Source organism: Hemicordylus capensis, chromosome 1 (genome assembly GCF_027244095.1).
Source record: "Hemicordylus capensis ecotype Gifberg chromosome 1, rHemCap1.1.pri, whole genome shotgun sequence".
NCBI lineage: Eukaryota > Metazoa > Chordata > Lepidosauria > Squamata > Cordylidae > Hemicordylus > Hemicordylus capensis.
Genome location: NC_069657.1, coordinates 17848062 through 17868185, shown reverse-complemented (window position 1 = coordinate 17868185; position 20124 = coordinate 17848062). Strand labels below are relative to the sequence as shown.

General features: G+C 43.8%; 2 protein-coding genes across 6 annotated transcripts in view; both read right to left on the bottom strand.

The window, feature by feature from the left end:
- The window catches only part of PLD4 (phospholipase D family member 4), a 34189-nt gene extending 32671 nt beyond the window's left edge, over positions 1–1518 (bottom strand). Inside the window, exon 1 of the mRNA XM_053259610.1 lies at positions 1381–1518. Within this exon, the coding sequence (XP_053115585.1) occupies positions 1381–1383 (3 nt within the window). The 5' untranslated portion in view covers positions 1384–1518. The remainder of the gene's footprint in view (positions 1–1380) is intronic.
- A 3337-nt stretch (positions 1519–4855) lies between these two features.
- The window catches only part of CEP170B (centrosomal protein 170B), a 134010-nt gene continuing 118741 nt past the window's right edge, over positions 4856–20124 (bottom strand). For all 5 annotated transcript variants that reach the window (XM_053278824.1, XM_053278842.1, XM_053278852.1 and 2 more), the window contains 3 exons: positions 19317–19410; positions 16042–16093; positions 4856–12875 (listed from right to left, as the gene is read on the bottom strand). In XM_053278824.1, coding sequence (XP_053134799.1) covers positions 12637–12875; positions 16042–16093; positions 19317–19410 — 385 coding nt within the window. In that variant the 3' untranslated portion in view covers positions 4856–12636. The remainder of the gene's footprint in view (positions 12876–16041; positions 16094–19316; positions 19411–20124) is intronic.

Sequence of the window (20124 nt, the reverse complement as noted above, 5' to 3'; positions counted from 1 at the left end):
AATTTGAGAACTCGTGTTCTAACTACCTCATATGAAGTTTGTTTATCCTGAATCAGATCATGGGGCTAAGTGTGGCCCAAAATATACGGTATTCCCGGTGCAGTACATCTTTAGCATTCGCTTTCCATACTCTTTAAATATCTTGGGGGGTGAGGGGTTAATTGCACAGTATCCCATTTCATGACTTCAACATGTGATCTGTATGCATGATTCATCACTATCCTATTAGATTACATTTGCATAATCTATACACGTTCATGCCATATCCAAGCCAATAATAACAATTTTTTTTCCCTTCTGAACTGACAAAAACATTTGGATTTTAATACCTGAAATGCTCACCCTCTCTCCCCACAACCTGATGCCCCAGATGGTCAAAGAACCCAAAGTTTAACTCTGCAGTGAGTCCATCTAACTCATTGTGGTCTACCCCAACTGGCAACAGCTCCTTGTAGCCTGAGTCTGAGGCTTTTTCCAGTAACTGTACTGATCTGTATACCCAGAGGTGAACCAAAGATCATCTGCATACAATGTTTGTGACTAAGCAATGGGCTTCAGAAGCATTCCCCTAATCAGGTGTGCTGGTAGGTACTTAAAGGATCTGGCGCCTAGGGCCACAGTCTCCTCTGGATTTAATTTAAATTGAATTGAATCATCACCAGTGTTCCCTCTAATGGGGATTCCCAGATGTTGTTGACTACATCTCCCAGAATCCCCCACTGCAATGGCTTTTGCTTGGGGATTATGGGAGTTGTAGTCAACAACATCTGGGAATTCCGGTTAGAGGGAACACTGATCACCACCCCCAAAGAATTATTGTCTATGGTTCTTAAAGTCTCTAATGGGGAGCCAGCGTGGTATAGTGGCTAGAGTGCAGGACTAGGACCGAGGAGACCAGAGTTCCAATCTCCATTCAGCCATGAAACTAGCTGGGTGACTCTGGGCCAGTCACTTCTCTCTCAGCCTAACCTACTTCACAGGGTTGTCGTGAGGAGAAACCTAAGCATGTAGTACACCGCTCTGGGCTCCTTGGAGGAAGAGCGGGATATAAAATGTAAAAATAAATAAATAAATAAATAAATAAAGTTATAGTACAGCACCTATGAAGGTGGAAACAGCAGAGAATTGGGTGAAGCCAGGAGCTCTCTCTCCCATGCTCTGCACAGGTGCCTTCACTGCTCCACTTCCTTTCTGAACAAGATCATGGTGGAGGGAGGTGGCTGACGAGATTGAACTCTGACTAGGGGCTCATGCCCCATGGGTCACCCCCAAACGATGCCTCTACCCCCAATCCCACCAGACCTCAAGAAAGCAAAGCGGTTTCACCAAAATACTTAAAAGCCTATGGCTGGTTACATCAAAATAATTCAAAAGGCTCACCATCCTGGAAGGGCACTTGAGCGAAAGTCTTTCTTCCCCCTCTAGACTGACCAAGAAAGGAAGTGCCTGTTATTCAGAACTACAGAAACACCCAGCTACCGTTGGTGAAGGTTTTTGTTTCTTCAGGCTCACCACAAAAATCTGTCCAATTTCGTATCAGATGTGCCATCAGCTGAACTTCCCCTTTAAGACCAAATTGCCACAGCCACCCATCCACGAGAGACTAAGCAATCACCTGCAGCCGCTATTTCCATTCCATTCTCCAGCTGAAGGCTGTCTGTAGTTTTCAACAGATTGGTATGATAGAGGCATGGCTGCTCTTTATCTACACGTATCTTTCTATTGTTCTGCTGGGGTTGTGCTGACTTGTGCCTGCCCTGGACCTCTGACCCCTTGGACAGATGAACACCACACACCCCCAAGGTTGAAGCCTGATTACTTGGGGGGTGGGGAACCTAGCCCCACTTGACTTGACAGTAAGGCAGTTCACACAATTGAAAACTGGGTGTGTGAGCAAAATTGGAGCCCTCTATATCTTTAAGCGATTAAAAATGGCCTCAGATAGTAACTGTTGGAGATGCAAGTAATCCTCATGCCAATTTAACACATATGTTCTGGGACTGTGCCATAGTGCAAGGCTTCTGGGGGGAAGTTACGATGCAAATTAATGTAGTGATGGATTCGTCTCTTGCACTGAAAGATCTGCATGAAGTGTTGGGGTTTATCCCATCCAACTGGAGACCAAAATCCAGTTCTAAACAATGGCTATGGAGGATCTTACTGGAAGCCAAGAGGTTAATACTGAGGCAGTGGAAATCTCCCAATCCCCCTAGGAGTGCAGGACCTGCCTGAGTTAGCGGCACATGAAAAATGGGCCTTCAAAAGTAAATAAATGGTCAGAAATCTGGGACAACTTCTTTGAACTATTCTTACAATAGAAACCCCTCCGATCTACCCACACCTACTAGTGCAACAGTGAGTATCCCTTCTCCTCTTTCCTCCCTCCCTTTCTGCTCTCTGGCTTCCTCTTTTCCTCCTTTCTTTTCCCACCAACCCCCAATCAGTGCTGAAAGGGGAAGGGGGAGGTTGGGCTCGGGCGGGGGGGCGGGCGGGGGAACTGGGAAAGATGTTGTAAAATACAAAATGGCAAAAAAAAATTAAATTAAAAAGGGAGTGTTTGTGTGCTGTGTGCCCCTGCTAATTGAGCAAAGAGGTGCCTTTGTGGGGAGTCCCTTTATTTAGCAGGGGCAGGCCAACTGGCCCGATCCATCCCCAGCACAGCATCCCTCCACTGGCTTCTTTTTTAATATTGTGAGCCCTTTGGGGACAGGGAGCCATTTTATTTATTTGGTAACTTTTGTTGAAAAGTAGTATATAAATGTTCGTTGTGGTCATGTGTGAGAGAAGAGCTGAGCAGGGTGGCACTGTCCCATCCAGCTCTTGTACCCAGCATTTAACAAGGTAGGAAGAAAAGCCACCCGACCCAACTCCTGTCACACACATAGGAAGTGGCCATATACTGAGTCAGATCATTGGTCCATCCAGCTCAGTATTGTCTACACAGACTGGCAGCGGCTTCTCCAAGGTTTCAGGCAGAAGTCTCTCTCCTCCCTATCCTGGAGATGCCAGGCAGGGAACTTTGAACCTAGATGCTCTTCCCAGAGCAATTCCAAGTGAAACTACAGGTGAAACTCGGAAAACTAGAATATCATGCAAAAGTCCATTAATTTCAGTAATGCAAATTAAAAGGTGAAACTGATATATGAAACAGACGCATTACATGCAAAGCGAGATAAGTCAAGCCTTAATTTGTTATAATTGTGATGATCATGGCGTACAGCTCATGAAAACCCCAAATCCACAATCCCAGAAAATTAGGATATTACATGGAACCAAGAAGACAAGGATTGTAGAATAGAACAATATCGCACCTCTGAAAAGTATACAGTGTACTGTGCTTGATTGGCCAGCAAACTCGCCTGACCTGACCCCATAGAGAATCTATGGGGCATTGCCAAGAGAAGGATGAGAGACATGAGACCAAACAATGCAGAATTGTTGAAGGCCGCTAATGAAGCATCCTGGTCTTCCATAATACCTCATCAGTGCCACAGGCTGATAGCATCCATGCCACGCCGCATTGAGGCAGTAATTGCTGCAAAAGGGGCCCAAACCAAGTACTGAATACATATGCATGCTTATACTTTTCAGAGGTCTGATATTGTTCTATTCTACAATCCTTGTCTTCTTGGTTCCATGTAATATTCTAATTTTCTGGGATTGTGGATTTGGGGTTTTCATGAGCTGTACGCCATGATCATCACCATTATAACAAATTAAGGCTTGACTTATCTCGCTTTGCATGTAATGCGTCTGTCTCATATATCAGTTTCACCTTTTAATTTGCATTACTGAAATTAATGGACTTTTGCACATTTTCCGAGTTTCACCTGTAGCTGGGTGACTCTGGGCCAGTCACTTCTCTCTCAGCCTAACCTACTTCACAGGGTTGTTGTGAAAGAGAAACTCAAGTATGCAGTATACTGCTCTGGGCTCCTTGGAGGAAGAGCGGGATAAAAATGTAATAATAATAATATCTTAAAATGCTCACACATGTAGTCTCCCATTTATATGCAACCAGGAGGGACCCTGCTTAGCTAAAGGGACAAGTCATGCTTGCTACCACAAGACCATCTCTCCTCCCATAACATGATCACTCCCCCTTCTTCCTACCTAAACGTTTGCTCACACACAATAGAAAAATGGGGAGCATACACAATTGGTTGGGTAGGATGCTTGTACTACCCAGTTCATGGTTGTGAGAACAAGTCTAGTATGTTGTGAACATGCAATCTGTACCCTCAGTGTTTGCAGAGCATAGTTCACACATTCAGAGACTACCATGTTGGACTTTTGGGGTGTTGGCTCCTGTTCAGAATTTATAGTAGCCTTGTGCCCGAAACGTTTCGGAGGCCATTATGAAGGCCTCCGAAACGTTTCGGCGCTGGGGGCAGTTTCGGCACCGAAACGCCGACGGGGGTAGCACTTTAAGGGCGCGCGTGCACACACACGACGGGCGCACGCGCACTCGCAACTTCCGGCCGATGAAGAAAATGGGGCAGCAGGGAGGAACGCTGCCGCCCCGAGGGGCTTACAAACAACAGTGCGCCGGTGGGGGAAATGCGGCGGGAGGGGTGACTAACCCTCCCCCGCCCTTAAAGTGCTACCCCCATCGGCACCGAAGATTTTCGTGCACATCCCTAATTTATAGTCAATGTGTGGAGGTTGAGTGCGGGGCCAGCCAGCAAGAACCCCATTCCCCTCTCAGTGATTTGTACATTTTACCCAGTTTGCCAATCTTCCCCAAAGCTGAAGTATTTTTCCCCATGATCGCTCTCTACAGCATTTGTTTCTATTTTGCAAAATTCAATCACTCAGAAAGGACTCCAAAAATTATGAAATACTGTTGCATGGAAAGGGGGAGGAAAGAGAATGATTTATTATAGCAAATGTATGATAAAATTATATAAAATAACCATTTATTTTGTTTTTAAAGACATCCACAACATCACTTTGGAACAAAAATGTACAGATAATTGCCTATAAACCAAACAAAATAAATTACTTCTTTAAAAAAGAAAATTTTCCAAAAAAACAGCGGTGGGTGGGAACCAACTCACTTTATATGAGTTAGGGATAAAATGATGGATCTCGGAGTTATACATAATATTTCAAAAGAGGGTGTGGAAATGATTGAAAAGTCATTGAACAGTTCTGAATTATACAAAGTTGAATTTCAGCTATACTCTCATACAGCTTGGCTTGCATTTGTGCTGCATGCAAATGGAATGGGTGATTCTGTGAACATTTTGGAACAGCAGAAATGGTTTCAGCAGCATAACAGCAGCAGGTAGGCACAATTCAGCAAGGGGCACATCAGAAAATGAACAGGTAGTTAATGTACTTTTTACAGCTGCAAAATCATGTATACATTTGCTGGATTTAAAAAAGAAACAAAACACACTCTAAAATGAAGGAAATAAAATCAGTAGAATCTTGCACTTGTACATTTGTTTTTATAAAGTAGGCTTTCTGTAAACATTCAAAGAAAACATTTTCTATTTATTCATTTAAGGATGACTCAGGACTATTTGTACAGTACTGTTTTTAGATGTACACCTCGGAACTTTTAAGTGCATACCTAAATGTGTAGTGTAAGTTTGAGGAACGCATGTACCATGCTAAGACAATTGGGCAGCTGTAATCATCTACAGCTCCCTACTGATCCTATGCTGCATGGCAAACTTTGTTTTGCTTACATATAATGTGCAAAATGAACCCCAGAGCTGATCTGTATGGCAAGCATCCCACAGGTAGAACATCAACACAAGTCAATTTTGCCCCCAATGGCCAGGTTCAGCCATTGGCCTTATGAACATACTTCCAGAATAAGTCCTGAAAAACTTTCAAAGCGAGTGGAACCCAGTCCTGTTGGTCCACCATCCATCTGGACACATGCAAAATCATTAACAAACAGTTCAAACTTGTGCAAAGACTTCAACCTGCTGGAGAAATGGCCCTGTTAATTGCCACTTAATTCAGCTTTATTGTCACCAGCAGCATGAAAACGACACCACATTACTCTTTCATAGGATGGGCTCAGACGACTAGTGGCAAGTGAGGCGAGGGAGCCAACAGTCCACAGTGAGTGCACACTCCCACCGCTTGCCAGTACTTCCACTCATTTCTGTGTTGTGTGAACTTGCCAGGGTCAGGTGCCTCTCTGCCACCAATATATTGTAACCAATATTTGAAGTTGGGTGGATAATGTTGGTTGGCAGAAGGGACCCAACCTTGTCAACCAATCACTGGTGGACCCAACCTTGTCGACCAATCATTGGTGGATCTGCACAACATGGAAATGATTGGTCCGACAAATAGCTGGAGCTCATGATCAATGTAGACTGGCAGCTTCTTCCTACTAACTTGCTGCTGGTTGTCTGAACCCCTACAAAGCAGGCAGGCATTCTCTGGAGAATTTACATTCATCCCATCATAATGGAACAACAAGAACACGACATTTTTACACAACCTAAAGAATACATGGTGGTAGTGGGTTTTTTTTTCAAGCTTATAGAACCAAGCTGCAGTTTTCAGAAGGAATCCTGAGGCAATCAAATACCCAACTCGCCACTGAATTTCAATAGGATATGGGCATTTTGTTCCTCCGAAACTTACCAGCTAAGTACAGATTTTGTTTAAAAAAAAAAAATTCAAATATAAACAAAACATGCAATAATATACATATAAAAACCAGACTGTGATGGCAGAATCAGTGGAGCAACCCGAAAACACTCATGGAAAAAACCCTGAACAAACAGAATTTAAAAACGAAACAAACAAGTAAACGGGATCCAGGATATTCAAAACCAGGATGGAAATTTAACAAATTGTATGTGGTATAAAAGCTGGGAATATATAGGTGCATTAGAGGGACCCAAAGATGAGGGAAGAATTAACGTGGCTGCTTCTTTGGCTTAATTACACCTGACATAATGCAGAGCAAGCTGTACTATTAGACACACAGGTCTGGTTTGGATGAACATAAAGCAGTGTTTCCCAACCAGGGTTCCTCCAGATGCTGCTGAACTAGAACTCCCATCACCCCCAGCCACAATAAACTATAGCTGGGAATGATGAGAGTTGTAGTTCAGCAACATCTGGAGGAACACTGGTTGGGAACCACTGACAGAGGATATGTGTAGTAGGAACACATACCCACCTGTACCACTTGGCAGACATGTCTGACTATGCGTGAAGGGGTGTTAACTTTTGCATAGGGTCTATGCAAGCAAAATACCACACACTAGGCCTGAACGATAGGATAGTCTCCCTGTTCACTAATGACCCTACTGTTCGGGCCTACATACATGTAGGCCCTATGCAAAGATTATGCCCATATGTGGCATTTGACAGGTTGGGCAAATGCAATCCCATTCCCCCGATGATTGTTCCAAGTTTATTTGAACTAGGCCCATGTTTTTATTTCTCTTACACTACATCTCAAGAGATAAGTCTATTGAGATGTTGCTGGCAAATACAGAGTTGTGTTGGCATGTTTCTTTAATTATAGTGAAGAACTGGAGGGAAGGGGAGGGTATTGTGATCCAACCACCACTTTTGGCTTTTCCACTTGCAGTAAATTTAATGAATTCTGGAATCCTCCTGAAGAACTGAATCAAAGGTTACTGCCAGTGAGGCAAAAATATATCTACCTAAAAAGAAAGGATACAGATAACAATGATAGCTGGATGCATCTCTAATAGAGAGAGTCTCAGAAAACTCTGTTGCAGGTGTCAACAGCAACACTTCTACTTTTGAAGCCCCACTCAGCCAAGTACCTACGAACAATACATGCCATGAGTCTAAAATTATTTTTGGAAACTATTTTGGACAAAAGTCATGTTTGGAAACTATATGAAGTTTTGTTATTTTGCCAGAGCAACTTTACTCTTCCCATCCTATAATGTGAGCCGTTTATCCCGTTTAATAGGTTATTGGATACATCCATAATTTTTAATCCCTACCCTCAGGGCCTGACACTATCATGTGTCCCATTCCTAATGCTCACTTCCAGCAAATCAGCAATGGGGAGTCATTGGACTATTGCGGCATGTACCAAAGATGATCATTCCATCCCACCCTATAGAAAACCAGAGCAACAAATCCTCCTGGTAGTGGACTAGTTATTTTAGTCCCAACTAAGGTCAGTACAGACAACCATATATCAAATACTAGGCCATCACGAGGTGTAGACACTCAGTAAGCCAAATGATACTATCTGACCAGTCTCCCAATTCCACAAAGAGAATATGAATGCATGTGTACCTCCCACCTGGCACACTGTTCTGTCCCCACATGCTCACGGGAGGTGGGGGGAAGAGAATGTCCAAACCACCCTGAATCGTGCAATGTAAAATACCTGCACAATTAGAAACAACTTGGTTGTTTCACCCACCATGTGAGTATGCAAACATAGAACAGCATGTGCAGGAGAAAGATATGCACGTATCTTTCTAACTGGGCAAAGAGGCACCTTTTACCGTGGTAATTCTCTTTATTTAGCAGGGGGAGAGTAACTGGCCCTATCCACCCCCAGCACAGTACTTCCTCCAGTGACTGTTGCTGGTGTCTATCTTATGTTTCTTTTTAGAATGTGAGCCCTTTGGGGACAGGGTTCCCTCTTATTTGTTTGTTATTTCTCTGTGTAAACTGCTCTGAGCCATTTTTGGAAGGGTGGTATTGAAATCAAATTAATAATAATAATAGTAGTAGTAATAATAATATGCACCTCCTTGTACAATTTGGTATCCAATCAGGCAATACCATATGAACCAGGCCGGTATCTTCGAGATGACCAAGAGACCAATGTGGCTGCCACATTCTATACCAAACTGCAATTTCCAGAGTACGTACAAAATCAGCCCCACATAGAGCACATTGCTGTAGTCGTCTGGAGGTTACCAGCATATGAATCACTGTTCTAAGGTCATAACAGGTGCAGCTGGTATATCAGCCAAAACTGATCGAAAGCACCTCTGGCCACTGCCAGATTACACAGTGCAGATTATACATCTGCACTGGGAAAGGTATGGAAGTATCCCCCCTCACTCCTTGTCAGGATCCTACCAACAACCAGCTTACCAAGTAGCACACTGTAATCGTGCTACCATTTTGTAAATGGTTGTCTGTATACACCCTTCTTCACTGCAGGCAGAGTTTGGTATCTGCAAGCATCCCTTCATTGTAATGATAGCTTCAAGTGGTTCCCAGTTCTAGTTGCTTAATCCTGTCTCTTTTCACAAGGACATAAATCCAATGGGAAACAAGAGATTGAGTACATACAAGCATGGTATGGTTATGAACCACAGACTGCAGAAGCCAGTTCTAATAGGGTTCCCCCTTTCTATCCCCCCAGGAATCTATACAAAGCTGCCATTGGCCCATCGAGCTCAGTACTGTGTACTCTGACTGGCAGTGGCTCTCCAAGGTCTTGGGGGAAGATCTTTTTCAACCAATAACCTTGTAGCTGGAGCAGGGGCAGCCTTTCCATGAGGCGAGGCAATTGCCTCAGGCAGCAATTTATTGGGGTAGTAGGGAAGAGATGCCCGATGCTGCCATCAAGGAAGGTCTTCAGGACCCTCACAAGCTCTGCAGGGAGCATGGAGAGAAGAGCGAAGGTTGCCCTCTTCTCCTCACACCCCTTGTAAAACTCACAAGCAGCATTGGAAGAGGCGGTTAGCCACTTCTCATCCTCCTGCCCCAACCCCAGTGCTACTTTCCGTTTCGTAAAGGTTGGTTTTGAAAGGGGGCTGCCCCCACCCCCACTCCACCAGGGGCATGGGGCAAGGCAACATTTGACACCTCACCTAGGGCACCGCAATATCTTGAATTGCCCCTGAGCTGGATATTGAACTTAGGACCTTCAGCAAACAAAGTGTGTGCTCTATTCAGAGCTGTGACTCTAAATGAATTCAGAGCACTCAGGACATTTCAAACTTGGGGGAATCATTTTCATTGATAAGCTCACATACAGCACATTCAAGTCTGATCTGGACATTATATACGATTTGGACATTATCTGATATCTGTACACTCGTACCTATTTGTGTGTGAATGATTGTACCTGGGATTATTTTTTTAAATGAATCTGGGTACTAGCCCCTCAAATGCATGGAACAGAAAGGAAGTGTATTGCTGTACCTGCATTCAACATAACATGTGAATCGCTGTACCTGTGTACAGATCTGTACCAGTTACTCTGTACTCTCGTAAGAGTGTGGAACACAACATGTGAATGGGGCTATACTTTTCAACTGAACTTGATCTGCCTATTTTCAACAATAAAGACAAGAGACTATTTCTTTTTTCCTTTTAGTAATCACTTAGGACAAGAGGAATTTATAATAAAAAATATTTCACTTTGCTGACTGGCATCAACAAGCACTTCCAACAGTGAAAAGTGCCACTTTCTCCTCCCTTTCAACCAGCACTTAGAATTTGGCAAGTGGATGATGAAAATCATTTTTTTTTAAGCTGGTGTGTTTAAGAGCTGCAAAATTATCCTTGGTATTATCCAGGATTATAATGGTCTGAAATGCAAAATCAGACTAATACTGTGTTTAAAAAGCAGCCACTGGTAACATTCATTTCCCACAAGCAAGGCAGCTTTCATATCTCTGGATTCAACAGGATGGCACCAGGGTGAGAAGTAGATTGAGGCTTGAGTTATTGCTTTAAGAGCAGAGGAATGAGCATAAAATCAATCATCATTGTTTACCCAGGGTGTCCTGATCCTCAGAGTGCCCTGCCAGCTCAAATTCCCATTCATTTTGGCATGAATGCTGGAAGCAGCACAGCATTCTCAGCAACAGCAGCTAAGCTACTTGACTGCAATGCAGAGACCACACAAGGCCGAAATTATGAACCCACCAAAGGAAACGTCAGATATATGTCTAGCATCCACATTCATGTAGGCTACATCAGGCAATAGCTGGAATCTCACCCTTCTTTGGAGGTTACTTTCCTGATCTCCAACATATATTTTGGAAGGAGGAGGTATCTCTTAAGTTGCCACAACTGTTTTTGGTGATCTTCCAGTCCCGTGACCAGCTCCAGAGGGTGGCAAGGCCAGACATGTTCTGGAGCTCTAAGGGCAATAAATGGCCCTGTGTCCCCAAAGAGCCACTATCTTCATTTGCATGGGCACTCAAGGAAGCTGGAGGCTGCAGAAGAGGTTCTCAAATGGTGCACCCCACCTCCAGCAGTTTAAATGGGGCCCACTGCATGTGCCTTGCTCAAGGGCCCCCAAAGTCCCGGAGCTGGAAGTATGTGGAACTAGCCCACATCTTCTACTGCTCTAATGAATTTACAGGACTCCTATATGAGTGCAAAATGTGGCCCATATTCTTACGTTCTTCAGTTGCCTACAGATATCAAGACGATTTAGAGGCATGAAAAGGGATTTGTGGTCACACCCTGAATAATTGCCCAGCTATGGAGAACTCACACTTTACTCCCCATATCTGCAACCAACAGAGGAAACATAGCAAATTGCCTTATACCGAGTCAGACCATGAGTCCATCTAGCTCAGTACTATCTACTCTGACCAGCAGCGGCTTCTCAGAGGTTTCAGGCAGGAGTCTCTCCCAGCCCTACTTGGAGATGCCAGAGAGTGAACTTGGGATATTCTATTTGCAGGCATGCAGATGTTCTTCCAGTGAGCTATGGCCCCATCACCTAAAAGGAATATTTTACAGCACTCACATGTAGACTCCCATCCAAATGCAAACCAAGGCAGACCCCACTTAGCAATTTACACTCATTACCACAAGATCAGCTCTCCTCCCCAGCCTTGTGGGTTGTATTGAAAAACCCATGTCGACCACATAAATGCTTTGCTACACAGCAACTATCCAAAAAAATGATAAAAATTTGGCAACCTCAATACAAAATCCTGACCTGGTCGCAGATTTGTCTCCTCTAAACTGATATATATATCTGGAATTTTTCAAGTAAATTACTATAAGGGGGAAGAAATGCAAAGCTAATCACTGGTGCTCTCCATCATCTGCATTTTTATTACCCGCTCACAGCGGAAGAGGGAAAGCGGCATGATGGGGAGCGGAATAATTCAGTCTCATCTACGTCCCTTTCTTGAAGAAGCTTCCAAGATTTCTGAAAGAAACCTCCCACTGACAAATACAAAAGTTGGTTCTGACAGCATGATTAATGTTCTGTACTGAAAATTAAATATACAGCACCAGCCACCTCCCCAAGGTACATTTTCAAAACGGAGCCTCTATACAACTAAACAGAGATCTATAAACAGGCTACATACAGGGATACATTAGCGCTTCGGCAGTATGGAGTGAAGAATCCGCAAAGCCAGTTTGCTATGGCACATTGGATGATTTATACAATCGGTGACTTTCTGTTAAAAATTGGAGCCTGCCTCTATGCTGAATATGTGCTGTTCCACAGTGCTAGTCTTTTTTTTTTAATTTAAAGGCATATACATAGGCCTGGCACTCATCCCCCACACAGCATAGATTGTACCTTCTTCTTCTGTTTGTGCAATGTGTTAGCAATCTAAACAACTGCTCCACACAGACTTGTCCACAACCACTCATACACAATACTAAACGCCACGGTAAATTACATATGAGAGGATAAAGCCCATAGAAAATATTCTACTAGATCACGTATTTCTCCCCATCCGGAACAAAGTTAGCATCCTGCAAGCTAGAAGTACCAAAGTTCGATTTCTGGGCGTAGTTTCTTCTCTTGACAGGGGACAAAGCCTCCAACACGGACCCAGAAATGTTGTTAGCAGTCCTGACTTTAGCTGCCGCGGATTGCGTGGGGGCAGAAGATATTTTGTGATTGGCGACCATGTCCAAGTTTCCACTTGGATCGATGATGGCATTTATAACTGCAGAAAGGGGGAAGAAAGGATGATCAGTACCAAGCTGAAATAAAGGACAAGGTAACGGAAGGGTCACACAGATTCCCCTCAATATTGCACACCAGGGCTTCTCCACATTGGGTCCCCAGATGTTTGTTTGTTTATTGATCAATTTTTATACCACCCTTCATAAGGCATCCCAAAGCAGTTTACAGAAGTTAAAATACAATAAAACTCCATAAAAATCACATTTAAAAGCCTAAAATCAGTTAAACAATAAAAACAAACACACACAACACCACCATAAAAAAAGACAAACAGAAGCAGGAGATCTGAGAGATCTGTAAGGTTTAGAATTGGTACCCATGTTGACACAGAATGTCCTCGCTTTCTCTATCCTTCTGAAACTTTCATTTGATGTGAGAGTTTTATTATTGGTTCCCAAACATTTTCCATCCATGGATTATATTTTAATTTTTTATTATTCAATTTTTACACCACCTTTTCATAATGCATCTCAAGGCGGTTTTCAAAATTTAAAATACAATAAAATTCCATTAAAGTTACATAGAAAACCTTAAAATCAGTGAAACAGTAAAAACCATAGAACGGCCATTAAAAAGACAAACAGAAGCAGGAGAGTTGAGAGACCTAGCAGCCCCTAAAGAGTAAAAGCCTGAACAAATAAAATGGTCCTTAGCTGTTTTTAAAAAGCAGCCACAGATGTCAAAAAGCAGACATTCACTGGGAGAGTATTCGAGAGCCCGGGGGCAACAACAGAGAAGGCCCTGTCCCATGTGCTCAACAATTTAGCCTCTCTCAACATCAAAACAAGGAACAAAGGCCCCTCTGACAACCTTGTTGGGTGGGCAGAGAGCCTTGGGAGCAGGCAGTCGCTCAGGGTTGTTGGACTACACTCCCATTGCCTCCAGCGACAGTGCACCTACTGGCCTCACCTCCAGCACCACCTCACTCTGTCTCTACAGCAGCAAGCTTGTCTGCTTTGTCTCTTCCATTTTGAAAGGAGACAAAGCAGACAAGCTTGGTGCTGGAGAGAGAAAGAGAGAGCACAAGAAGCTGCTTTATACCGAGTCAGACCACTGGTCCATCTAGCTCAGTATTGTCTACACAGACTGTCAGCGGCTTCTCCAAGGTTTCAGGCAGGAATCTTCCTCAGCCCTATCTGGAGATGCCAGGGAGGGAATGTGGAACCTTCTGCATGCAAGCATGCAGGTACTCTTTCCAGAGCGGCCCCAACCACTAAGGGGAATATCTTATAAGGGTGTGCAATTCTATTCAAGGTCAAATCAGTTTGCATAAAATTGGGAGCAATTAACAGATTTGACCTTGAATCACCCTCAAAATAGAGGGCACAATTTGGGATCAAAGCGAATCACCCCGATTTGGCCTGAATCAATTTGCATGATTCAAGCACCATTTTAAGGCACATTTTGCTGGGAAAATGGGCCTCAAAATGGCACTTTCCCCCCGTGGAAAGCTGGTCTACCAACTGGGGTTGGTGGATAGACCATCCCTCCACTCCAGACTTAGCATGTCTGCCTGCCTCAGAGAACTGGTCTACCAGGTTCCAGTTCCCTCCCTGGCATCAGATAGGGCTTAGAAAGTCTCCTGCCTGAAACCTTGGAGAAGCTGCTGACAGTCTATGCAGACAATAGTGAGCCACTGGTCTGACTTGGTATAAGGCAGCTTCCTATGTTTTAAATGTGATTTTTAAGGAGTTTCATTGTATTTTAACTTTTGTAAACTGCCTTGGGATGCTTTACGAAGGGTAGTATAAACATTAATCAATAAACAGACAGACAGACATCTGGGGATCCAATGTGGAGAAGCCCTGGTGTGCAATATTGAAGGTGATTCATTGAGATAGCTGGCCAAACTGGTTGTTCTCAACAAATCAATTTGAATCCGCAGTTCGATCTTGATTCGTGATTCGATCTGCAATTCAGTCTTGATTGACTCCCCTAGTATCTTACAGGGCACACACATGTAGTCTCCCACTCAAATGCAAACCAGGGTAGATCCCGCCTAGCAAAAGGGACAATTCATGCTTGCTACAACAGGACCACTCTCCTCCCATAAGCTAGTGCAGCAGCGAAGGGAAGCCATGGGGCGAAGCTGCTGCTGCTGCTGGAGACAAACTGCCCGTCTGACCTCCAAGAGCAAGCAATGAGGCTCCCCAGAAGGTGGAGCTGGTGAGGAGGCAGAGGAGGTGAGGTGGCAGTGGGGCCAATGAGGCTGCGGGCAGGGCTGGTGACAGGGGAAATCACCGGAGACGGGGCAGCGACATCAGGCAGATGGGGTGATGCCTGGGGTGGGGCGCCCTGTGGTGCACTTGCTGCCTGAAGCTGTCACGCAGATGGCCTCATGGGAGAGCTGCCTCTGCATCCAACTCTTCACCTGAAGCAGTAGTCATTAAATGTCCATTACTATGGACATAAACCTGCACAAAGTCAGTTTCCATCAGACCCACCATAGCCAGAGAGGGGGCCCTAAATTTTGCTCTAAACCCGCCCCCCTCGCCCGCCGTAAATATTTTTATGGTTGTGTGTGTGTGTGTGTGTATTTATTTATTTCTCTTACATTTATATACCGCCTTGCATTAAAACAATCCCAAGGTAGTTAATGCTCCAGGCAGCAAACCGTCTCCCTCCCCTGAACCTTTAGAGTACCTGCGGGCCTGAATACTGCTGGGAACTTCCATGCTAAACCTCTAAACCAGGCCTGCTCAACTTAGGCCCCCCAGATGTTTTTGGGCTACACCTCCCATAATCCCCAGCCACAGTAGCCAATAGCCAAGGATTATGGGAGTTGTAGGCCAACATCTGCAGGAGGGCCGAAGTTGAGCAGGCCTGCAAACAAATGAGTTCACACTCATTTACTGTGCACTACAAATGGAGAGGAGTGAACAAGGAAGAATGTGCGTCATGAAGGGAGCTTCCCATGGGGTGGCCTCAGCCAGGAGGGGAGAGGGTTACTCACACCCTCCTCCATCTGGCTGCACCTGGAGGCCTTGGAAGCCGCCATCTTCAGACACCTTCGTTCGGCAGGGTCTATAAAAATCCTAGCTGCTACTACCCATTTCCTCCTCTTCCATCTGGCTCTTTATTATATCATCATCTATATTTAATGTAAATCATAAACCATATTTGAAGAGAAGCAAAATATGACCAACCTTCAAGTTGCTTCTGGACTCTTCGTAGCTCCTTCAGAATGGAGCTGATTTCCTAGTAATAAAGAACAAACAAGTTAAGCAATGTATTTATTTATAATTTTATTTTTACCCCATGTTTTCTGCCTCCCACCTGGGCACCCAGGAGTGGCTTACATCAATCAACAGGAATAATAAAACAATCAAATCTAAAACAACTAAAAATCACCCATACAACAGCATCAACTGAAAACTACAACAGCTACTAATAAGAATCACCAAGAAGCAGCACACTCAAAAAGCGGTTTTTACTCGCAACTTGATGGTGCTCAGCAAGTGACTCAGTGAGCCTTCCCTGGGCAGTGAATTTCTGAGCCTGGATACAGGTATCAAAAAGACACTGGCCCTGTTTGGGTGGTATAGTAAATAAAAAGGTTGTACTCATGTACAGCTCTTGAAAGGGGAAGCAGACGTCCCATCTCCAGGGCATCAATCAGCCTCCCTCACCACCACTCCTGCAGTGCTCACAGTTACCATGCTTGTCTGAAGAGGTTCCCTCTTCGTGGTCCCTTGCCAACTGAGCAAAGAGGCACCTTTTAAAGTGGTGATTCTCTTATATTTAGCAGGGGGAGAGCAACTGGCCCTATCCAGCCCCAGCACAGCATCCCTCCAGTGGCTGCTGCTGGTATCTACCTTATGTTTCTTGTTAGGCTGTGAGCCCTTTGGGGACAGGGATCCATCTCATTAATTGTGTGTGTGTGTGTGTGTGTGTGTGTGTGTGTGTAAAGCACTTTGGGAACTTTTGTCAAAAAGTGGTATATAAATATTTGTTGTTTGAGGTCATCATTGTAAGCGTAATGGCAGGTGCTTCTGCGATCGGCAGCCTGGGGCAACCCAGGCTGCCAATCATGGAAGCACTCACTGCCATGGCTTGTGGTGGTCAACTCTTCAGACTGCAGAAACTGTGAGCACTGCAGGACTGGAACGAGGGAGGCTGATTATTGGAGGATGCAACGTATTAGAATGTCTGGACAGGGCTCCACAACCTCCGCCACTCCACTCATCTCCCTGAGCAAAGGGGAAAGCAATAAGCTTCTCCTGCTGACTGCAGCATGCAGGCAGATTTATGCAGGAGGAAACAGCCTTATCTTCTTATTTTAAAAACAAGGGTTGTGCAGCAAGAGCAACATCCCTGCAAAGGTCTAAGAGCACACAAAGCAAGGGGGATTTTTGCTTCTCTCCCCTCCCTGCAGAGGCCCTTTTTGCATCCAGGAAGATGTCCATGAGGGGTGCATGGACATCCTTCCTGGATATAACCAGCATACAAGGTGCTGATTATATACAAAGTGCTGGTTATAACCTATAAAGCCCTAAACAGTTTGGGCCTTGGGTATTTAAGAGAACGCCTTCTTCGGCATGAACCCCACCGCTCACTGAGATCTGCTGCAGAGGTCCGTCTGCATTTGCCACCGGCTCGTCTGGTGGCCACTCAGGGACAGGCCTTCTCTGCTGCTGCCCCGAGGCTTTGGAATGTGCTCCCTGCTGAAATAAGAGCCTCCCCATCTCTGACAGCTTTTTAAAAGTCTTTGAAAACACATCTCTTCACCCAGGCTTTTAATTAATGTTGTTTTAATGGTTTTAATGCTGTTTTAAAATATTATTTTAAAAATTTTAAATTGTTGTAATGTGTGCGTTTTTCTTATTTTTGTCTTAATGAATGTTTTACTTTGTTTTTATTCTGTTGTAAACCACCCAGAGATGTAAGTTTTGGGCGGTATAAAAATGTTTTAATAAATAAATAAAATAAACATATGAAAAAGGCTTTTGCAGGAAATTTGCTCCCACCACCAACTCACACTGTGGATGCCTCATTCACAGTAAGATTCTTATGTATGTACGTATCTATCAAATTTGTACACCGCCCCAAACTTTCGTCTCTGGGCAGTTAACAATAACATAAAACAAGTTAGAAACATATACAAAAACTTAAAACAATTTAAAAATAAACCAGAGATTAAAACCTAAAAAATTTTAAAAGCTGAGAAAGCTTGGGTGAAGAGGTGGGTTTTCAAGTCCTTTTTAAAAAGTGACAGAGATGGGGAAGATTGTATCTCAGTAGGGAGCGCATTCTACAGTCTCGGGGCAGCAACCAAGAAGGCCCAATTGGCCTGATTGATCTCTTGCAAGGATCAATCAATCAATCTTTATTGATATGGTCAGACACCAGCAAACAATCCCAATACAGATCGAACAGAAGAAAACAAGTGTGTGAACATAATACAATAAGCACAATTGACATAAGAACTATAACTAACAGTGCCTACCAGTATCTATACGGAGTGAGTTTATACCCCTTACGCACAACCTGTACCGGCTATGAGGAAGCTAGTATGTGTTGTCTAATTTTACTAGCAATCAGACAGTACTCAGCAACATTTAGTGCTGAGTACTCAGTACTCTGCGACAATAAATAAAATAATAAATACATTTAGGGAAATCTCATCTTTCTGGTTGGACAGCAAAAAGCTTACATAAAATAAATCCGTGTGGCCTGGAAAATTAATTAAGAACAGAGAAATGCAATGCTGACAAAAATCCCTATATAACTCACAATATAGTAAAACATGGGATGTGGTTTCAATAGCACCTGTGGCACAAAGACAAAGTCTTTGAGCATATGGGATTTTTCTAAACTTTCCTCCCAGAACTGCAGTAGCTAATGTGTTAAAATGAGCGAATGTGAACATCCTGCGATATTTTGGACCTCTAACTGATTCTTGCAAGGATGAGGCTTTTCCTCCTAAGGTGGCGCTACATGTGAGCCAAGGTTAGTAGCACAGGAAGGTCAGTAAAGAGAGGGAGTAAGGATAGTAAAAGAATAAGAATAGTAGTGCAATTGCTGGGGATGCAGAAAAGGGTATGCTTGGCTGTGGCAGCCACAATATGGAAGCTTGTTGCTTTGGAATAACCTCCCATGAGAAACACGCCTGATCCCTTCACTGCCTGTCTTTAAGCAGGCAGAGAAGACAAGTTTCTTAAAGTGGCCATTCTTAGGTCTCTGATTTTATATCTTCCACTGCTTAAAAAGTAGTAAGCATTTAAATGGTGTTTTAAACTAGTGTAAATGTGTTTGCTCTATGCTGGATTTTATCTTGCTTGTATTGTCTTATTTTTAATCTTTTCTGTATTAATATTTTGTATGCTACGTTGTGTTACGCATCAAATCACAACCACCACCACCAGCATCCTCTTTTAAAAGAAAGCCTTCTAGCATGCGATTTAGGACAAAGATTCCCAACCTTGTTTGAGGTCTTTAGTATTGGCACTTCATTTTCAGAGTTAATTTTGGCCTCCATCTCCTCCCACGTCCTCTCCGTGTTCTGGAACAGAATTCTGATACCAACACATAAAGCTTACTATTTCATCCATGTGTCAAACACATATTGAGGAATAAATTCATCATATAAAGCAATAAATTGTCTTAGGGCACGGAGTGATGTTTCCTAGCACATGATGGTCTGGAGTGATGTTTCCTAGCACATGATGGTCTCTTCAGACTGGCATTTTGCAGTGGCTCCAGTGACCTATCAGCAACTGACATAAAGACTAAAGGGCATGCTGAAAAATATTTCACTTCTTTGCAACTCTAGAAAGAGATTTCACTGATCCTCCCTTCCTTCTGCAACTCCCTATCCTTCCCAAAACTCTGTATCTGAGGGTTCCACAATCCCCAGGGACATATTTTTGTTGATTCCCCCCTTCCTTCTACAACCCTCTGTCTCTCCCAAAACCCTGTCCCTGAGGGTTCTGAAAGCCTCAGGGACATATCTGGAGGCACACCAGGCTGCAGAAGGAAAGGGAGATCAGTGAAACGCCCCACCCCTATTACACATGTGCAACATTTTTCAGAGCATGCAGCATTAGGCCAGCTATCAGCCAGTGTTCAGTATACACTATCACTCCACCTACAATCTATCACAGGCCCATCAAAATGTGGGACTTCTATACTTTGGATAAAGCAATTATTCCTTTGGCAGCACTGCACAAGAACAAGTCAATCAGGAATTGGGAGCCTCCACGAAATTAAATTCAAGGTAGCTGCCAAGT